The 21,563-nt window shown below is 33.7% G+C and overlaps 3 protein-coding genes across 3 annotated transcripts; 2 read left to right on the forward strand and 1 right to left on the reverse strand.

Moving 5' to 3' along the window:
* The first annotated feature begins 1,559 nt into the window (after positions 1 to 1,559).
* On the forward strand, positions 1,560 to 6,100 carry LOC107015350 (stromal cell-derived factor 2-like protein). The gene is made up of 6 exons (XM_015215598.2): positions 1,560 to 1,980; positions 2,169 to 2,309; positions 2,404 to 2,538; positions 5,386 to 5,435; positions 5,544 to 5,673; positions 5,778 to 6,100. Exons 1-6 carry the CDS (start codon positions 1,879 to 1,881, stop codon positions 5,862 to 5,864), a joined length of 645 nt encoding a protein of 214 aa, XP_015071084.1. The 5' UTR covers positions 1,560 to 1,878; the 3' UTR covers positions 5,865 to 6,100.
* A 1,059-nt stretch (positions 6,101 to 7,159) lies between these two features.
* Positions 7,160 to 8,661, forward strand: LOC107012132 (probable CCR4-associated factor 1 homolog 7). The gene is made up of 2 exons (XM_015211875.2): positions 7,160 to 7,463; positions 7,560 to 8,661. Exon 2 carries the CDS (start codon positions 7,693 to 7,695, stop codon positions 8,515 to 8,517), a length of 825 nt encoding a protein of 274 aa, XP_015067361.1. The 5' UTR covers positions 7,160 to 7,463; positions 7,560 to 7,692; the 3' UTR covers positions 8,518 to 8,661.
* A 3,051-nt stretch (positions 8,662 to 11,712) lies between these two features.
* LOC107014562 (factor of DNA methylation 1) lies at positions 11,713 to 17,691 on the reverse strand. Its single transcript, XM_015214528.2, has 7 exons — positions 17,521 to 17,691; positions 14,822 to 15,719; positions 14,227 to 14,408; positions 14,024 to 14,113; positions 13,550 to 13,837; positions 13,181 to 13,399; positions 11,713 to 12,163 (listed from the first exon to the last, which is right to left on the reverse strand). Exons 2-7 carry the CDS (start codon positions 15,717 to 15,719, stop codon positions 11,936 to 11,938), a joined length of 1,905 nt encoding a protein of 634 aa, XP_015070014.1. The 5' UTR covers positions 17,521 to 17,691; the 3' UTR covers positions 11,713 to 11,935.
* Positions 17,692 to 21,563: the final 3,872 nt, after the last annotated feature.

Consider the following 21,563-nt stretch of genomic DNA (forward strand, 5'->3'; position numbering starts at 1 on the left):
GAACGTAAAACTTACCCAATTTGATAAAAGAGAAAATAATACTTATACTCAAAACTTGAAGTATAAATAAACATTCATTTCTTTATTTTCATATGTCCATATTTTTATTATTTGATACCATCAAAGTATATTTTAATGGTATCAAAGAATAAACAATTAAGTGAAAATACTATTCAATTGCTCCTCCTTAATATATATATATATATATATATATATACACACACACATTGATGACATCAAGAAGAAACATGATGTGTTTAAGAGTCTGTTTAGATGAATTTAAAAGTTGGTCAAATTGACTTAAAAGTTAATTTTTGATTTATTAGAGTTGTTTGTCAATTATCAAATTAATTTATTTTAAGTCGTAAGCTAAAAGCTAGGTGAGGAGTATTTTTTTTTTCAACTTAAAAAGTCATTTTATGTTGACCAAGTATATTATCTTTTTGCTCTTAATTCTTTTATTATTATTATATATATTTTTAATTATTATATTGTTATTTTTTATTGTTATTATTATTTTTATTTTTATAATTTTTATTTTTATTATCATTATTATTATTTTTATTTTTATTATTATTATTATTAGTTTATTATTATTATTCTATTATTATTATTTTATTATTATTATTAATAATAATAATAATAATATTTTTACTAATATTATGACTATTTTTATTTTTATTATTATTATTATTATTTTTATTATTATTAATACTGTTATTACTATTATTATTATTATTATTATTATTTTTATTTATTTATTTTTATTATTATTATTATTTTTATTATCATTATTATTGTTATTTTTTTATTATTATTATAAAAAAATTGTGATGATAAAGAAATATGCGGATAATAGAAAATATTATTACTTATGGCTGTAAAATATAAATTAGTTTTGTTTTAATTTTTTCAAGTATAAAAACCTTAAATTAATAATTTTTTAACAATTTTAAGGGTATTTCAGACATTTAATAAAAAAAGTGTTTATCAGCACTTATTTGTCAAACAATCAACAATTTTTTTTTCAATTGAAACACTTTTATCCAAATACATAATTACTTATTTTTAAAATAAGTTTCAGCACTTTTAAAAATATTTTTTAAAAATTATTTTTTTTAAACCTATCTAAACGGGTTCTAAGTGAAAATACTACTCAATTACTGGTTGATACCATAAAAATATATACTATAGATGCTATGATAAATCAGGGATTTAGAAGCAATGATTCAATGATAAAAAAAGAAAGTAGTCGAGTAAATAATTCAGATCATAAATTTAATCAATAATAAATATATTAAATTATGTTCCATTTTGAATAAATATTTTACCTAATTGATCTAGTTTGCAGTAGTTCTAAAAAGTGTTTGTTTTGGCCGGTAAATTTCGGTAAGAAGCCATTTGGTCCGTATCGACCGGTTTAGTCTTCATTGACACGTATAGAACAACTATCGTGTTCCAATCAGAAGTAGCCATGTCACCAAAAGTCCACGTGGAGAAAACTGATTTGCTCAGACTGCTCCTCCAACGTGGAATCTGGAAGGTAAAAAGCCTCCAGCATCCGAAGCCCAAGCCAAAAAAGCCCACAGCGACCATCAAATATCATCGGAGATTGGAAAGTAGAAATTGTTTGAAATTTCACATCCGAATCGGAACATCGTCGGAGCTCATCGGGCATCCGCAAAGAGCTTCATCGTGGCTCCCTCAGGGTTACAACAACATCAAACTCTTACTAGAAGGAAATCAGCACCGCCGTCGACATTGAATCAAGCCGGTGCATCGGGCTCGAAGCGAATAGTGCTGAAAGAATCCTCAACCGAATCGGACCTTGATCTTCCATTTTGGCAAAGAACCTCGTTCATTGTTCTCTTACTTCTCATGGCGATTTCCTTCTTCGGCCTCGCGCTTTTTCTTTTTCTCACCCTGGACTCTGATTACATATCAACAACACCTGTCTCCGCTGCTTCCGAAGGCGTCCAGGTAATGCAATATACTTCCAATTAACTGTTATCGTTTGTTTCAAGCTTAATTGAGAACTGGAATCTGTTCTAACTCAGATTTTAATATCATATCTTGCGCGGTAGGATCTAAAGTGTATAGAACCCAATGGTGATTAATAGTAGTTCTGGTTTAACCCTAAGCACACCAATCTGTTTATATTTTCGTAGATTACATATGGATCCGCGATTAAGTTGATGCACGAGAAGACAAAGTTTCGGTTGCATTCCCATGATGTGCCATATGGTTCTGGCAGTGGGCAGCAATCGGTCACTGGATTTCCCGGCGTAGATGATGCTAACAGCTACTGGGTATGTTAGATGATTGTATTTAAGTATTATCTTCTTGCATTCACTTCAAAATGTGTTAAATTCATTAGCTGATTGATCTGTGGTTTCTCACTAGGCTGTTAGGAGCACCGACTCGTCCAAGCAAGGTGATCCTATAAAGAGTGGAAGCATCATCAGGCTGCAACATATAAAGACAAGAAGATGGTTGCATAGCCATTTGCATGCTTCTCCCATATCAGGAAATATGGAGGTTTGTAGGCTGGTTTAGATTTCTCTTTCTCAGTTACACCTTAAATATTGTATTTCCACTTGAAAATTGTGAGCTAGATAATATCCCAAGGCAGATATAGTTTTACCAAGGAGTACACGAATTGACCTCCAAATGCTTTGGTTTAGCTGGGCTAAAAGATTTGGAGATCCAAAAGGGAGAATGCCCTGGATTAATTGTTGTGGAACTTTTAAAGTAACACAAAGTCATCTAGATAAATTCTCATTTTTGATGCAGTATAATTATGATTGTGCATTCACGATTACGTGACATCTAGTTTCTCAAAGAGATTTTCCCTATGACTTGAGTGTTGTATGTTTTCATTTATCAGAGTTGACCTTTTCTTTGGTTTAGGTTGAGATGATGCCCATATATTGTTTTATGCAAACAGTTGTGTGGGGTGTATGTTATGAATTATGACATTTGGTACATCATTCTCTATTGAATAACAAAAGGGGACAAACAGTTTCCCTACGTTGGTCTCTAACAAACATTGTAAAATATGCATTCTGGTTCCATTCTTAGTAAACATCACCTCTACGGGAGACAACCTTTATATCTTCTTAAGGTAGGGTAAGGTTTGCATACACACTACACACTACCCTCTCCAAACCCCAATTGTGGGATTACAGTGGGTTTGTTGTTGGTGTCTTAGTAACATCACCAAATCGATCTGAATTCTGATACATTTTTTGGTTGATGAATAACTAAGTCAATACATTACATTTAGTTGGTGTTTAACACCGAATATAGGCTTTCTTATGCAAATGTGTCCATAATATATATAAAATTATAACTATTAACTTTCTAAAATTAAATATGATGAATTTTGGTAATAACTAGTCGTAGTTTGTTATTGCTGGAAAGCAAATTGGCAGCTTAATTACTTAAAAAAAAGAATAAATATTGGCATCTCAGTTCACGGCAGGGGCAGAGCTGCACTACACTATACCAAGGGTGGTCAGCCGAACACCCTTCATTGGGTGAAATTTTGTAATATAAGTTATATATTACACAATGAACACCCTTCGAATAATTGTATACCATGGCTTAGTGGTCAAGGGTACTTTGAGTGGGTCAGTTGTTATGGGTGCGAATCCTCGCAGAAGCGATTAAATTTTTTTTCCCAGTTTAAAAACAAAGCTTGATTGACAAGCTCTTAATTACATTTTATTCTTTCCATATATTTATCTTTGTATATTATTAAAGAAGCAAATTATTAAACAAGGCCCTTTATTGCTTAATACTTTCTAAATATTTGTCTTAATATATTATTAAAAAGTAAATTAGAAAGATTTTACTCATTTTTTATATAAGATTTCATATTAGAGAAGTACCATCTAAAACCCTTTGTGGTAGGCCAATGGTTTGGGCTTGAGACTTCTATGTTGGAGGTCTCAAGTTCGGAACCCTTTGCTCGTGAAAGCAAGGGGTTTGCGTTCGTGGTCGAGCTCATCGGACCTCTTAAACAAGTTACCTCTCCGGTGTGGTTGTCGAGCTATTGCACAAGAGCGAGGGTTTTACCTTACCTTTGCGGGTTTCCCTTGTCATAAATAATAAAGAAATCTTAACATTTACTCTTACAAATACCCTTCTTTCCTACTTGCATATATCAAACACTCAATGTGATTTTGAATGAGATGTAAGATACATCTTTCTTTTTTAATTTAAAATTTGAAATTTTAGTAATTAAGACTACACAAATCAAAGTCGATAAAGAAAAAGTAAGAAAATCAAATATACTTTTTTTTATGACAAGGAAACTCGCAGCCTCTACCCTTTGGGTGCGCACAACGTAAAACCCCTGCTCTATGCAATAGCTCGCAAACCATATAGGAGAGGTAACCTGCACTAGGCAAGCCTGATACGACGAGCTCAACCCATAAGGCAAATCCCTTACTTTCGCTGGCAAGGGGTTTCGAACTTGAGACCTCTAACATGGAAGTCTCTAGCTCAAACCACTAGGCCACCCCGAAGAGTAAGAAAATTAAATATATAAATTAGTTACTCCTTATATTATTGAAGTGGAGCCTTGGAGTAATTGGTAAAGTTGCCTCCAAGGGACCACCTGACCAAGAGGTCACGATTCGGATTTCAAGCCTTGGAAACAACCTCTGCCAGAAACGCAAGGTAAGGTTGCAAAGAGTAGGCCCTTGTGGTTGGGCCCTTCCTTGGATTTTGTGCATAGTAGGAGCTTTAGTACACTGGGCTGACCTTTTAATTAAGAGTTTTCTTTAATTATTTTTTTTTTATAGGAACATCTGATAATGAAAAATGCAGTTCATATAAATTTTAATTATAAGATGTTTATATTTGTGATTTCACCAATATATTATTAATTTTTATAAGTATAAATCTGAAAGTGCTTGACAAAATTTATTGAAGTATTATATTTAAAATTTATCCATGTTTTTCACACCGCATGAAGTACAAATAATTTTACTAGTTCTATTTAAAATAAACTACGTTCGTATAGGATACACCATGTTACAATTTTCCAATGAACTGAGAACTTATTTTTGATGACCTAAGTGGATCCAATTAAAAGCATCAAAAAGAAGCAAAGAGTACATGACGATTGGAATGAGGAATTTCCATTCACACAAGTGGTGGATGATAGCTATTAGCAAAAGAAAATATGTTTATGTGCTCTTATTCTTTTGGGCTGGGAGTGGAGTTGGCATATGATTTTAGATGGCGTCAATAAACTGTAGTTTCGGATGTCAAAATCACATTGTTTTTGGTTGTATGTTATGATATCAACTGCTCTCTAATGTTGTTTTTTTCTGATGTTTTCGAGCTGAAATTAATTGGTTGACAATTTTGCAGGTCAGCTGCTTCGGTGATGACAAGGAATCTGATACCGGGGACTATTGGAGGTAAGGCTGGATCAGTCTTTGGACACAATCTGACATGTGCTGCCTTCTTGGCTTTTTAGTAACCACCAGCTCTTTGTTTGATATGTTTCTTCTTTCTCCCCTTGGCAGACTTGAAATTGAGGGCAGTGGGAAAACTTGGAGGCAAGACCAAAGAATCAGGCTTCAACATGTGGACACTGGTGGTTATCTCCACAGTCATGACAAGAAATACACCCGAATTGCTGGAGGTCAGCAAGAGGTGAGCTTAAGATTGTATTGACATCGTGATAGTTCCAAATATAATAGTTATCCCATCTTCTGCTACCTTGATAGCCTTAAAATCTCCATCTATGCATATTGCAGGTTTGCGGTGTTAAAGAAAAACGTCCAGATAATGTTTGGTTGGCAGCAGAGGGTGTCTACTTCCCAGTTACTGAAAAAAGCAAGTAAAGATTGTTGATAACAGCATGTTAGCTGAATTTTATCTGTAGAGACAGATTAGTTACTAATGTACCAAATCTTTTCTAGTACCTTGAGCTGTTGTTAGCATTTTCACTGTTGCAAATGGTAACAATTGGTTGATAATTCTTCGCTGCTCGGTTTCCTTGTTACTTCCCTCAGTTGAGGATGATTCTGGATCAATTATAAAGAAATAGTTAAAATGTTAGCCTCATCTTCTAATTTGATAGCACTTCTGAATCAGTGTTATATTGTAGTTATATAGTTTCCATATTAAGAATAAAGCTTGCATTGCTTATGTCATGGAATGTAATTCTGATAACTGGGATATTATAATGCAACAAGATCATAAACATGACATATTCATGGAATGATTCCATTGCTGTTGTGCTAACAACATACACATAAAGTATGAATACATTTTATCTTTTCTCGAATCTCATTTCGTAGAATTATGTCGAGTATATTTATCCTCGTTAAAAAATAAAAATATAACACGTTTAAGAAGATTATGAATCCATGAGTCACAATTGACTAGTACAATACATCGTTTCTAACCCATGAGGACAAGACTCGTGTTGCCTACTAATTGAATTTCTAGAATTGCTAATTTTGGGAGATATTTATATGCTCTTATTAATTTTGATTACTCTTTCTTTTTCCTAAATTATTTTTTATTCTAATCATGTAGACAATTCATATGCAGTTTATATGATGTGTCACAAAGGAACACCGAACATGCAATGCACCTCTTCTGGGGAACACACTAATACCTTCTTCATTAGGTAAAATATCAGTTATTTTGAAACAAAATAAAAATTAAAGAAACACATTTATTTTAAAATAGAAAAAGTACTTTTAAATCTTTTCCTTAAATGATTTTGCTAAAAATTGATTAAATAGCCCTTGATGTATGGTGAAGAATGCGATAACATTCGGAATTTCTTTTACTATTTTTATCGATTATCGAATTGTGATTAATTATTATTATTACGATGCATGTTTATTTTTAGTAAAATCCACACATTTCACCCCTTTTCTCTTTCTCCTACATAAAACCACATTCCCCACTCTTCATCCCTCGAAAAACCCAAAAACATTCGTAGTCCAAAAAAGTCCTAAAAAAATAAAAAATAAAAAATAAAAACAAAAACCCTTCAACCCCAAAAGAAAAATAAAAGGACCATTCAACAAATTGTCCTTCAATTTTTTATATTCCACAGAATATTCTAGAAATAGAAAATAACTAAATTAGTCCGAAAAATATTTATTATATATTTGTAGCTTTGGAGTTGTGAGGAGGTGGACAAGAAGGGAGGGCCCCATCTCTTTTTCTCCCTCTAGAGTGTAGCATTAAAAAAAAACAAAAAAAAAAGCAAAAAAAAAAAATAATCCAAAAACAAAAAGAAAGTTTTTGATTGTGCCCTAAAAGTTCATATTCTTATCCTTCTTCGCCGCCTCATTTTGTTTCTGTTCAAACCCTAATATTTCAAGTCGATTTATCACCGCTGATTAATGTTTCGGAGTTGTTGGATCCGTTTCAATCATCGATTCATGGTTGAAAGTTTGAATTTTTATTCATATTGAAAGGTAAATTTCGAAGATTTGATGGTTGTAGGGTTGTTTTAGTTGAATTTTTATTGATTTCGTTGGGCTGATTCAGTTCATTTTCACCTCATTTTGCAGATCTGATTTTGATTAGAGGGATTCGAAGAGATCCGTTTGTATTCATTCCGGCGATTCAACATTTGCTTGATCGGAATTGGTGAAGATAGATTTTTCATTTGATTGAACGTACTTTTTTTTGGCAAAAGCGAAAATGTCGATTTTGCCAAAAACTGATTCAATCCACATTCGAGAGGTTTGGTTTGACAATCTGGAGGAAGAGTTCGCATTGATGCGTGAAATAGTCGATGATTTTCCGTTTGTTGCCATGGATACGGAGTTTCCCGGAGTGGTAATCCGGCCGGTCGGGAATTTTAAGAACAGCAACGATTACCATTACCAAACGCTCAAGGATAACGTGGATATGTTGAAGTTGATTCAGTTAGGGCTGACCTTTTCAGATGAGAATGGCAACTTGCCTAAGTGTGGAACCGACAAATACTGTATTTGGCAATTCAATTTCCGTGAATTCAACCCTAACGAGGATGTTTTTGCGAATGATTCAATTGAGTTGTTGCGCCAAAGCGGCATTGATTTCAAGATGAACAATGAAAAAGGTATTGATGCCAAACACTTTGCAGAGCTTTTGATGTCGTCAGGGATTGTGCTGAACGATAGTGTTTCTTGGGTTACTTTTCACAGTGGGTATGATTTTGGATACCTCTTGAAGGTTTTGACTTGCCAGGATTTGCCTGAAACACAAGCAGGTTTCTTTACCTTGATCAATGTGTACTTTCCTGTCATTTTCGACATCAAGCACTTGATGAAGTTCTGCAACAGCCTTCATGGTGGGTTGAACAAGCTCGCCGAGCTGTTGGAGGTTGAGAGGGTTGGTATTTGTCATCAGGCGGGTTCAGATAGCTTGCTCACTGCTTGTACATTTAGGAAGTTGAAAGAAAACTTCTTTAGCGGTTCACTGGACAAGTATGCCGGTGTCTTGTATGGTCTAGGTGTTGAAAATGGGCAGAGTACCCATTAAAGAAAAAATATAAAAGAAAAAAAAAAACTTAAAAGGATAGATGTTTATTACTTGTGTGATGTAAGGATCCACAATTCTGATGTGTACTTTTGGTAAAAAAATTGTGGTTATTTATAATATCCACCTTAATTTGGTTTGATACAACTCTTTCTTCATCCTTATTGTTTTGGTGTTACTGCTCATTGTTTTGCTCCAGGATGAGAAAGGTATCATTGCTGAAGCTTTCATATGTAGGCATTAGCTTGTAGCTTCCAGGTTTGTTCTGATTCTTTTCCTCCGTTTTCTCATTGAGCTATCGGGGGAAGCATATGCTAGGATAGAATTGTTGTACATCAAGAAATAGTTTCGTGCTCTTTTGACATGTTTGATTGGAGTTGAAAACAAATGGTGCTTCTATGATTGTCATCCTCACCCGTGGAAAGAAATGATTATCCTTAATCAAGGTTTTCTGGTCTAACTAAACGTAGGTTACAACATTATTTACAACTCATAAGAGGCTTATGTTTAGTTACTATGTTTTTGGGATTATCTCTAGCCATGTACTCTTCAAAGGATTTTCCCCAATTTTAGCAAAGAATGAAAAGAGAGATGAGGAGAGCCTCTGGCTAACCTCTTCCCTTTACTTAATTGGAGCTAGTTGCAGTTTAGAACTATAAACCTTGTTCTTACTGACATCTTATTGTTTTAGCATGTGTACTTAACACTACTGCCATTTACTTGTCCTGTCTATGACATATAGAGGTGGTTGGCATTTTGCATCACTCTGGAAGAACGAGAATCTCTGTTTTCTGACTACTGCCATGCCTTGCATTATTGGTTTTCCTTTTTCCTTGTACTGGTTGTGGAATGATTCTATGTTGGGGGAGGATCTGGGCTCACTGAGCTATGGCTGTTATATTTTTGTTATAGTTTTTTCTTTGACCTGTTATGAGATAACTCTCGGTTCGCCATAGTTGTCCTCTGTTGTGATTTAATAGTTCTTGTTAGAATAGGATTGTGTATACCTAACAATTCTAATTCACAGTTACTTCAGATTAAGGAAGTTTGTTGAGCGGCTGATATATTCTCTTGAAAGATCAGTTGATTCTGATGATGTTTTTCTGGACTCTCTGCTATAAAGCTTCAAATGAATTTGGTTGTTGGAGCTTGAATTAATAGTGTGAGTTTTAGGTAAACATTGAATTAAGAGTAAGATAAAAGAAGAGAAGATGTGGAAAGAAGATCTGTGAACTTGTTATTGAAAAATAGAGGACATGACCTATATGTTGCTGGTTTGAAAAAGCATCATGGTAAAAATTTGGTTTTCTAGTTTTGTAGTATAGCATGTAACTGACATGTCTGATCTTGTGAATCAAAAGATGCCAGTACTTGCTGCCATGTGTTTTTTATCTGTTTCTGCGCAAGCTTGTCATTCAAGTCTTTGTGAACTGCAAATTTTACAGTTGTAATTTATTTCTGATTTTCCAACTTGGGTCGATTAACGAAAGGGCAAATGCTTATTACCCTTATGATATAAGATATTTGCCTCATATCCAAAAAGTTGGTTTACTTTCTGATATTATGTTTGGAGCTGATCCACTGTTGAACTTTTTTGGGTAAATCTGAAGTAATACTTGGAGAAGGATTTGACATTGGAAGAGCCAATATCTCAAAGATTTTCGTTTGCGCTTCTATGCTTTGTTTAGTCTGTAAACATTGTTGACCAGTAGAGTGATGATTAGGAGGCCAGAGAACATTTCTTATTACATGTTTTGGATGCATGGTTATTTTAACTTTTGTTGTGAATCGCGTCTGCTTAATAACAGAATGGTGAAAATGTATGATTGCATTCTGTTTGCTTACCTACAAATGACTGGTCCATTCATCAGATATGTAGTGCTCAAGTTTTGGTTTCATAGACAGACAGAAATATTGGAAGTGAATACTTCATAGTTCATATGGTGCCGCTTAAGCATAGGAACTTGTTGGAAATAAATCCCTTCTCCCATCCCAGGGACTCGACCTTCTGTTTGCGTTATTATACATAAACATGAGTTTGTGCGGGAACAACAGACTTAATTATTTGAGGGCAAGATCCTGTTGGCTTGTTTGGTTATGCCATATTTTCTGTGAAGTTGATGTTGCGCAGACTTTTGGACGGCGAAAAGCGATAAAAGACGACAAGGCGAGGCGAACGCACTCGCCTTTTTGAAGTGCGGCACCATTTAATATCAAAAAATTAAAATATTTAATTGCATATGTAAGTAATCAATCGTTAACATATTAGCAATTTTTTCAATTTAAAAACTAAAACTAAATAGTACATACTAAAAGTCTAGAACTTGAAAGAGAAACAAAGAACGAAAGTCAAAACAAAGGTAAAAGTGACTAAATCTGAAGAAGAAAAGAAGAAATATGTAGAGGTTAGACTTTGGAGTCGCCGGAAAATCCTGGCTAGTCGCTGAAGGAGTCTAGTCGAAAATTCTAAAATTACCTTTTAATTTTTAAAATCTTAAATTGGTCGTCTTTTTTTAAGGAAATACAAAAGGCGACATCTTTTTCGCCTTTTGTCGGCATAGCGTCGCCTTTTGAAGATTGCCTTGCCACAAAGCTAAAAGGCGATGAAGGGTCGTCTCGCCTCTTGCCAATCGCCTTTCACAACACTGATGATGTGTGATCCAAATGTAATTTTATTGGCTGGAACAATCTCTGCGAAGTTGGCGGTGTTCTATACTGTTACTATCCATGGCTTTTCTGTGAGCAGCATGTACAGTAAAATACTGTCAGCATAGCCAAAAGGTTGACCAGTTCAATTGAAGAATACTCTGATTAAGTCTTTCCTCTTGTGGCTGTGTTGTTAGATTTAGTAATGGCCGAATTAGTTAAAGACAAACTTCTAGGTTTCTAGTAGCTGCTGTTCTGCCAAAATAGCCAAAACTAGTGAGGTCACACAAATGACAGCACAATCCTTAAGAGGAGAGTTTTATAGGTTTTTTTTACATCTTTTTCTTCATTTGGTACGTGGATGAGTGCTCTCTCACCCTTCGAAGTAGGGCATGGAGAAAATTGCAAACAATAAGATGAAAAGCCCAAGTGAAACCTGCACAGAATTTCATCTTAAACAACTAAGCAAGCCATGATGTAGAATTTATATAGAGTCGTCCAAGTTATAGATGCTTCGTGTTGGACCACGTATTGTCTGAAGGATGAGGGAAGAAAAACTAATTGCACGACACAATTTAAAATAAAATAGGAAGGCCATCAAACGCAGTACCAATCCCAATGGCTTATCTTAGACGATAGTCTTATTTTTGACTGCAAAGTCTCCACAGAGAAGGCGAGAGGAATGATCTACATAGAGTCGGACATACATGGTTTCACAAGCATCTTTAAAAACATATAGGGGCTACCCCAACCAGTTAAATACAAAAACACCCAGCTACCTCTTGCGTTTTTGCGCCTTCACTTGCTTGAAAATGTAACTGATTACTTCCTTCAGTGTGGCCTTCCTTCCTTCCTTGAAATTCCATAGCTCAGGAATCGCGTACCTACCGCTAGGATTGTATTCCTCTATCTCCTTCAGAGCTACGGTCACCGCATCATAAATTTCACCCCCAAATTCCTGCTTTAGCTTTCCCAGTTCTTCATCATTCTCATCTATCACTCTCTGCATTTGCAGACAAATGGTCACTCTTCAAGCTGTCAATATGACATGTATATGCTACGATCTTTTGCTTTGTAATTGTTGTAAAGCAGCATGGTCCATGGATAGTTAATTATGGTGCTGAAGTGCAAAATTAGTAAAGTTCAAGTGCACAAGCAATTTAACCCTCTAGTTATTTTGAGCTGTGGAGATAACCCTAAACTATTCAAACTTGTAATTGTAACATTTCTATTATTAGATTACATAAATGTTACTGTTGTAACAAAATCACATTGATGACTGCAAATGTGAATTTGAGAGGGGCGATATACCTATTTTGAGAAGGGAAAACTATAAGGAGAATTCTCAACATAATTCTTCCCAAAATTTAAAGACGCAGATACAATACAATTCTACTTGGGGATAACCTTGTGTCATTAATCTTGGACTAGGGGAGAAGAAAAGTTGAAATAGAGCTGTCAACTACATAATGAAGGAAACAACTTTTCCTGTGTGTGACAGACCATAAGGTTAGGGTATCAGGTCACAGCAGGGGAAAATGTGGAAGAGATCCACTGTGACCCTTGTCCAGAGGGGCTTGCAGGGTGTGCTTCGCTCGTAAATAGAAAAAGGCTAAATTGCTAATCTATCTAACGTTTTAAGGAGAAGCAGCGCACTTCGCCCTTTAATGAAGCTTGTCCACATTGACCAGATGCAAATAAAAAATAGAAAAAGAAACAGGATGGATGATCTTGGAAGCTAAGTCCCAACTCGTAAGTCCTTGACCTTAGACTCTTAAGAGTCGTTTGGTGTGAGGTCCCGCGTTTGGTTGGAGGTATTAGGCAGTCCTAGGTTATTTATCCCACCATTTACACCTCAGTGATGGCGATGGGATAAGTTATCCCATATACATGGTGGAATCTCTTATCCTAGGATAACTTGTTCCCAACCGAACGACCCCTTATATAAATAACTCTTAACAGAAGGTACTAAAGCGGCAGAAAAAGAGATAAACTGAAATAGACTACTCAAAGAACAAACCTCCACATTCGACTCATCAATCATGATTGTTTTAAAGGGATGCCAGTCAGGATCTTTTATTTTTTCCTGCCACAGAGAGAGAAGTTCTACAGCCTTGATTTCAGCTTCCTGATTCGGGAACTTCTGCTTCAGTGCATTCTGGAAGGCCTTTGAATCAATTTCCCCCATTCTTTTTATCCCAATATGGGCTCGCGCACTGCTCAATACTTCAATCAATCCCTAAAGAGAGGATTATTGCAAATAACGCAGGATAATAAGAAATACAATGTTACAACTTTAAACAACATCACCATCAAATGATTGTATGGATTCAACAAGGTTTAGACTACATTAAGTAATTGAAAATCTTACTGATACCGGATATCATACCTCTTTTAATGTGCGCCGTGCATCTTGCAACTCATCATTACTTTGGCGCTCTTTCATCAGGAGAGTCTGGTTTAGGGACTCCATACCATCCATCTCCTCCATTTTATCTTTCAGCTCCTCGTTCATCTCTTTAATCTTATTCTGTACAGCTGCATCGTCATTGCCTCCAAGGTGTTTCATAACTTCTAGTTTTCCTTTAAGTTCTGCTATTTCCATTTCCAGTTTTTGCTTGGCATCAATGTCCCTCTCTAGCTCAAGAATCTTTTTCAAGGCCTCCTCCTTCTCCCTCTGGATATTTAACATCAACATGAGTAAAAGCTTTGTGCTAACAACAATGGCAGAAACCCCAACTTGCAGGTTTTGCAAGAATCAAATGCAGAAATATCCTTGCACAAAAATAAATACACACCCGCAGAGAGAGAGAGAGAGAGAGAGAGAGAGTAGCAGGAGAAGGAACATGATTATGAATGACACCTTTTGTTCTTCAACCAGTCTCAAGACATTCTCATCAGCTTTTCTTTGTTCCACAGAGGCCATTTGAAGTGCTGAATTTCTCACATCATTCTGAATCAACAAAATAAAGTTCAACACATAGTAGTTGAAAGAGTTAGCTTTAAGGGATCATGATAAGAGAGAAATATTTATATATAATTTTAACTTATGCTGGAATTTGGTACCTGTTTCTTCTCCTCATCAAGCTTTTGCTTTTCTCGCTCAGTTAAGGCTTCACGTTTATTCAGTTCTCTGACCCAAGAATCAAGCTTCTTCTTCTTGCTCTCCAGCTCTATGCTTAACATTTCTTGCTCCATCAGGACCTTCTGTACATGCTCACGTGCAAGGCGTTGCATCTTCCGTGATTCTGTATCAAAATACACTTAAGTTATACTTTAGAAACTAGTGGAACTTTCTATTACCTGATGAATATCCAAAAAAGGAGCTCTTCAGCTTGTGATCTTTGTCAATCAAGGATCTAGTGACACCTTACTAGTTCTAACAGCAAATGTAACATGCATAAAGTTAGTTACATATTTAATAAAACTATTTTAAAGAGACAAGCTCTACTGAATCCCTTCGTCCAAGTAACAAATGAAACAAGCTAATTATAGAGTAGATGAAACAGAACTGGCACTTCACAATGTCAAGTCTAAACATTTTACCTATCAGACACATAAGACACATGGCAGGGACATCAGATAATAAATATAAATTTCACACATTATCTGCAGACCAGACAGAACAATAAAAAAAAAGAAAAGTTTGCAACTAAAAAACCTTCAAAAAAAGAACGGTGTAGCATGTCTTTCTCCGCGAGCATCTGACGAAGAGACAGTGTATTCAAATTGAATTTTGTCTGCAGCTCATCCAGATTTTCATTTTTCATGTCAATTTCATTGGCTAGATTTGCTACAACTTTCTTTCTACCCTGTGTTTCTTCTTTCATAAGGTCCGAGATAGTCTTCAGCTCCCCCGTCTCTCGCAGATATTCGCCTAAAGCCCCTTCTGCTTTATAATCATCTTCTCGAGCAACCCACCCATATAAATTTGGACCAGGGCAATTTCTAAGGGATTTCCACTCTTGTTTGCTGCAGTGAGAGGCTTCGAAAGACTTCTCAAATTCCATCGCACCCTTAAAACCAGTCCAATTACTATTAAATCTCACAATAGCTTCGGAGACTCTGGCTTGGTTATCACAGAAAAGCTTAACTTCCAAAGGCATATACATGGAAAACTTTTTTAACCAATACTCCTTGTCATCTGGAGATCTTCCATTTGCTGTTTCCTTTGATACATTAACGAAAATCCCAGTCCAAGGCCAAAAGAACAGTTTATCTTTTTCAGCTTCTGAATGCTCTGGAGTCACAGCACGTTTAGGTATTGGCTCAGCCTCATTCACTAGGTCTGTTTCCAGATATTTTGCAAGTGCTAAATGGTTTGCCTTCTGCTTAGCACTTCGGTTAGCTGAACCCTTGCCAACCCCTGTAGCATGTTGAAGAAGGTCTTTGTACTTGTAGTCTTGCTTTTTCTTTCCTGCACAGAAGGGACATCTAAGGGACCCATTTGGACCCTTAACTTTCAGTTTTCCTGTTCTTAATTCTTCATAAGGTTTCTCTTTAAACTCAAAAATTTCAGAGTCACTCAAGTCTGATTCTTCGCCTGAACTGCTACTCATCTGGATTTGTTAAAAAATCAAGAGTAAATTCTAAACGTTGTACATAACTGATAATACAAACAAATATCAAGGCAAATCAAGAAAAATTTTAAACAAACAATTTAATTGAATTGAATCATAGCCAAAGATGTTAACAATAGCCTACAGCACATGTAAAAGCAGTTAACACACAGAAACTATGACGCAAGCAACTAAGAGAACTTGAATCATAGCTGAGCATGGTACAGACAGCAAGCTTACATCAGTTAATATAGAAGCTTTAGAAAAAGCAGCTTAACGAACTTGAATCAAAGCTGAAGATGTTATAAGTAGCCTACAACACAGGATCAGTTATATACAGAAACTGCCCGCAACAAAGTACAAAACTAAAGTGTTCGTCAGCTGAAAGAGGGAAATCACTAACTTCAAATGAAACAATACCATTGAAATACACCATTTACATGAATATAAAAGGGTGTTTTGGTTGACACAGTATATTTTCTTCACCTCAATTCACAAGACCTACCACTTGTAATAAATGTAGACTCAAGAAAAATATTAGAGGAAGGGATAACAATGTTTCAACTAAAACCTATCATTTTCCTCAAGTTAATAAATGAATCTTCAGAGGAGAGTTATAACAACAACAACAACAACAAATAATCCAGTGTAATCCCACTAGTAGAGTATGGAAAGGGTAGAGTATACCCATGGGTAAAAGCTACCAAAGGATGAAAACCACCATATCTTAATAACAATGCCCAAAGAAATTGATTTGTAAAAGCTTGCTATCGAAACCCTTGTTGAATCTCCTCCTCCTAGTTATTCAAGGTTCTAGAGGGAGAATATTTTGAGAGGATGAACTTTGGGGAAATGATATGGGTTTTGGAATACATGACTTAGTTGGGAGAGTTTTAGAGTTAAAAAGAATTATATAATGACCCTAGGCTTAGGCAAAAGGACCTCACTTAAATTGGATTAAAACCGGACAAGACCACTTAGCCCTCAACTTATACTGATCTGCCCAGGGACCATGTGACCTTATCTATACCTTTGAGAAGGTGATGAGTTGTTTCCAAAAGACACTTGGCCAAAAAAATACAGTTAAAAAGAGGCAATAACTCCAAACAGAAACAAGAGCAAGATAATAAGATACCGAGGCAAAACAACAAGAGGAGGATAGAGTGTACGTAGACTTCAAACCTACCTCGTGGGGTTAGAGAGGTTGTTTTTGAGAGAAACTTGTTTCCTCATGTGTGCAAGGCATTAAAAATTGACTCTAAATTATTTTTATGTGGTGGTTAGTTCTAAAATATGAGTGCAATAAGTGGATACTGAGAGTCTATGTCGGTTTGGAACCAATTTCCTGAATGAACTATCTCTGACCACTTTAAGTACACTATTTTCGATTACTCTAATTTGAAATTCCTAACAGTAGTCAAAACTATTTTAAAGTATGAATCAACAATTTTATTTAGTAATCAATGAAAACCCAACACTAGAAGCTGAAACTCAAAGCTATCTGTGAAAACCATCGCAAGGAGATCCAGAGTCCAAACACACACACACAAAAAAAAGGAAGCAAAATCACATTTCAGATGTCAGAGCCGAGTACCAGCGCAGCTCCGATTAAGCCTAAATTCATAAAACCTATCGTAAATACTGCAAAACCCTAACCCTAAACCCACAGAACTAAGGACAACAAAGGCATTAAAAATCTTGTAGACAACAAAAATAACAAGTTCCAGCGCAAAAAAGAGATGAAAATAGAAATTACAACAACAATCTGGAGAAACAATAGACCATTTCTGCGTTCCAATACCTCTTCGAAAAGGATCGATGAACTTGAATCAGAGAAATCTGAGCTCTAACAACAAAATGCAGGCAGGCGACGGCGACGATGTTAGGAATTTCGATGGGGTTCCAATTTTATGAGTAGAGAAAGGAAAAACCTAAGGGTGAAAAGAAGAGGGTCTCTGCAGTACACTCAGATGGAGTAGCGTATGGATGCCACGTGTAGAAGGACAAGATTAAAGGGGTTGGATCTTTTTCATTTTGACACTTCAACCCTCAAGTTTATTTCGGTTAAATCTTTGTCCCATATCAAAATATTTTATTTGGGCCATCTTTTTAACTAAAATATACTCTATATAAAATAGAGTGCGTATACTTTAGGGAGAAAATTACGTGAAATGACAAATTCCTAAAGTATATTATGTAATATAATTACGGTTTCAATATTTTTAATTTATGGCTATAGTTTTGCAAAAATTTTATTGTTCAGTTTTCTTATTGTATAGCTGTAGGATTTGCATAATTTTGTCTTTGATTACGTAGATTTAAAATTTTTATTATTCGATCTCAATTTGTATATACAGAATTTTATATTTGTTCGCCCTAAATATTCGTATAGGATTTATTGAAAAAACATAATAAATTATCATGTTTATATATTCAGAAGCAAAATATACAAACAAGTGAAACATAGAAAATAGAATATATCCTAAGCGGAATGACTTGGGCTACCTATTGTTAGAATGAAAAAATTTCGGAAACGACAAACATAATAGACATATAAGGCCCTACAACTATAGTTTTGATAATTGCACTTTATAGCTATAGTTTTGTTTGCTATAGAGATTGCGGTTTGTATGTTTTTGCCCGTTTGTATATTTCACTTACAAATACAAATAGGGTAAGTATATATATATTTTATATTTATATATTTGAGATTTTTTTCAAAGTTACATTTGTATATTCGTTTGCCAATATACAAACAATACAATTTATCATGATTTTTCATAACGTTTAGGCATGTAGCTTCTTTGAAGATAGGGCATTTACATAAACTTTGAAATCGTACTCAAGGAGCTTACATCAGGAAACTCCTAAGCTTTCTGAGTTATACAAATCAGGTAAAAAGCAAAAATCGAGAAAACTATAATTGCAAATTATAATTTTCTTAAATTATAGCTATAATGCATAATATAGGTTTAATTTTGCTACTCTCCATATTTTTCCTTATTTCTAATCCATTTCCCATTTTCAAAGAATTGATTAAAAATTGGAAATGTTGCTTTGGAGTTGAAATATTGGGCCTTTTAACAAGGCAACCAAGAAAAATGGGCTTTTAATTGTTGTTTAGTGGACTTGGAATCACTATAAGTGGACTAGCCCAGCTTGAGACTTGGTGCCTACTTTGCAGTTTTGTGTTTGTCCTTTCCATAATGATAATGGAGAATAACTTCTAAATGTAGCAATAAGGGTCGTGGATCGATAATATTCATTTATTTTTAATTAGAGGTTTTGAGTTTAAGTTCTTCTGAATATAGTGTCGCCTTTACAGGAGCATTTTGCCTTTCAATAAGAGATATTTCAGCGCAAATTCGAATTTAATTAAATTCCAATAAAATATCAAGCACTAGATAAGAAATCAAAAATTATAATTACTCCCTCCGTTCGATATTGTATGTAATATTTTTATTTTTAGAGTCAAACTATAAAAGCTTTGACTAACATTTCAAGATAAATTTTTTCATCATATGAATATGCAAAAAATTGCAATTTATAGTACTTTTCATATAATTTTAGAATATCTAACTTTTTTTTAGCATATCGAATTTATGTGATTTAATTTAAGTTTGAAAATTAGTTTAATTAACTTTTGAAAAACGCAACACGATAAACAATACTGAACAGAATGAGTACACTGAATAGATGAGGAAATGAATAAAGGTGTAACAAGAGAAGCTTGAACCTAACGCTTTGGCCCGATATTAGGTACGTAGCGTAAAATAGAAAACTACTATAGTCCTACAAACTGCTAATTTTATTCAACTTTGTAGCTAGAACTGATGCTCATTTTATTATTCACTCCAAAAGAAGAATAAAAGAATTATCAACTGTTTAAGTTGTTAAAAGTTGAAAATAGTAATATTCAATTCTGAATTTCAAGATGGATTTAAATGTAATATATAAGTTCACGTAAATCTAATAATTTTTGTTTAAATTAATGGGTTCAATATTCAAAAATTTCTTCAAATATCAATTTAATTGTGAGTTATCTTTTTAAATTAACTTAAGATAGCTATGCAAAACAATAAATTTCAAATTCTGACTAAGTTTCTAAATCCAATCAAAACATCAAACTCCATCGAGCGAAAGAAATATTATTGAAGAGAACTATTACCACTCTACTCTATTAATGTAAGACGAGTATTCTTGCTGTTTTCCATGTGAAAAAAAAAAAAGCAGGTGTATACTCTATATACCTAAAATTCTATACCAGACAAGAATTATAAATTAGAAGGACCTTTGCATTTGAAATGACATTTCTCTTAATATAGAAATTTTATTTTATTTTTCCTCATCTTACTTCTAAATTCTTTTGCTTTTGATTTAAAAAAAAAAAAAAGAACAATGAAACATAGAGGTATAAGAACCATTCATATCTCATCAAGCATGGGAGCATTTGTTCTTTACCTTGAGTTTTATTCCTCAAATCAGTAATAAGTCTTTTCAATGTCATTTCATTTCACCCAACACCCTCCATGCAAAGTCATTTCAAGTCCACATAAAAAAAGAGGGTTACAATAAACTGAAAATCAACATAAATTTTACACTCATACCTAATGTGATGAAGATATACAACAAACTGTGTAAAAGTAATATTTTATATAATCGACTTTACTTATTTAGTTGAGACTGAGACATAACTATTTTTTGTTTGTTTGTATATATCTTCTTCGTATATATCGTAAGTTTGTATCACTAGCCTATACGATTCTGTACATCTTTAATTATGCATTTGCTATATATATATAGAGAGAGAGTGTGTAATTTCCCTAGATAGTCACTCATGTTTGGGAAATTACCTAGGAATATCACTTATTTTTGTTTTAGGACTATAATTCACCCAACTTTAGTTATTTTCCTCAATCTATACTTGACACAAAAAAATATATTATCTCTCTCCTATTGCCATGTCACATTATTTATTTAGTTATTATAAAAAAAAATATGCTTTAAACCTATTTAAACGTTAGGTTACAATATTTTTTTAAAAAATATTATTTTTTATTTATGTTTTTTGAAAATATTTGTCTTTTAGATATATAAAGATAAATTTTTAAAATGAATGAAAAACAAAATTACCCCATTTCTACAACTACTAATGAAATGTTTTAACTATTTTTTAAAAATAATTTTTAAATTTTTTTAATGATAATTATTATTTTTTACCATAAGTTTTTCAATTAATTTTTTAAATAAGAATTATAGTTTTTTTATGATGCACTTTTTCTTCTCCTATTTAGATAAATATTTCTACATTCTATTTTGTTGGAGCATTCCCTAAAATCACTAAAAGTGTGACAAATATAAATAGACATTACAGTTTTTTTATAAAATAATTCAATTTTTCAATTTTCATTTTTTAACCTTAAAAATTGAAATTTGAAGCATTTAAAGATCTTTCATTTTTCCCTTAATAGCCATTACTGTTTTTATTTAAAAAAAAGTTCAATTTCATTTTTTTTCTTTAAAATTGAAATTAGAGGCATTTAAAAATCATCCATTTTTGTCGTTACAGTTTTTTTTTAACAAAAGAACTTTTATTTTCTATTTAAATAGTTATTTTAAAATTCTTTTTTTTTAATTGAATTTTTAGAGCATATTTAAAAAGTTTTTTGAAAAATTAGAATTCTTGAATATTTGTGGTGCTGACATGTGCCACTTTTTACTTCTCCTATTAGATATAGATAGATTTTTTTTAAAAAATAGACAAACCCACATATTATACCCAGTAAAAAATTATATTAAGAACTGTAATATGAGCTCCTCCGGTTCTTCAAGAAAATATGTGGT

The sequence above is a fragment of the Solanum pennellii genome, chromosome 3 (assembly GCF_001406875.1).
Source record: "Solanum pennellii chromosome 3, SPENNV200".
Taxonomy (NCBI): domain Eukaryota; kingdom Viridiplantae; phylum Streptophyta; class Magnoliopsida; order Solanales; family Solanaceae; genus Solanum; species Solanum pennellii.

What these genes read in the sequence shown, in the direction of transcription:
- LOC107012132 (XM_015211875.2), top strand. Translation starts at nt 7,693, where the DNA reads ATGTCGATTTTGCCAAAAACTGATTCAATCCACATTCGAGAGGTTTGG.
- LOC107014562 (XM_015214528.2), bottom strand. Translation starts at nt 15,719, where the DNA reads ATGAGTAGCAGTTCAGGCGAAGAATCAGACTTGAGTGACTCTGAAATT. An exon ending in GACTGGTTGAAGAACAAAAG is followed by an intron (nt 13,838 to 14,023) that starts GTGTCATTCATA and finishes TTAAATATCCAG; the next exon opens with AGGGAGAAGGAGGAGGCCTT. An exon ending in CACGGCGCACATTAAAAGAG is followed by an intron (nt 13,400 to 13,549) that starts GTATGATATCCG and finishes TCCTCTCTTTAG; the next exon opens with GGATTGATTGAAGTATTGAG.
- LOC107015350 (XM_015215598.2), top strand. Translation starts at nt 1,879, where the DNA reads ATGGCGATTTCCTTCTTCGGCCTCGCGCTTTTTCTTTTTCTCACCCTG. An exon ending in GATACCGGGGACTATTGGAG is followed by an intron (nt 5,436 to 5,543) that starts GTAAGGCTGGAT and finishes TCCCCTTGGCAG; the next exon opens with ACTTGAAATTGAGGGCAGTG. An exon ending in TTGCTGGAGGTCAGCAAGAG is followed by an intron (nt 5,674 to 5,777) that starts GTGAGCTTAAGA and finishes TGCATATTGCAG; the next exon opens with GTTTGCGGTGTTAAAGAAAA.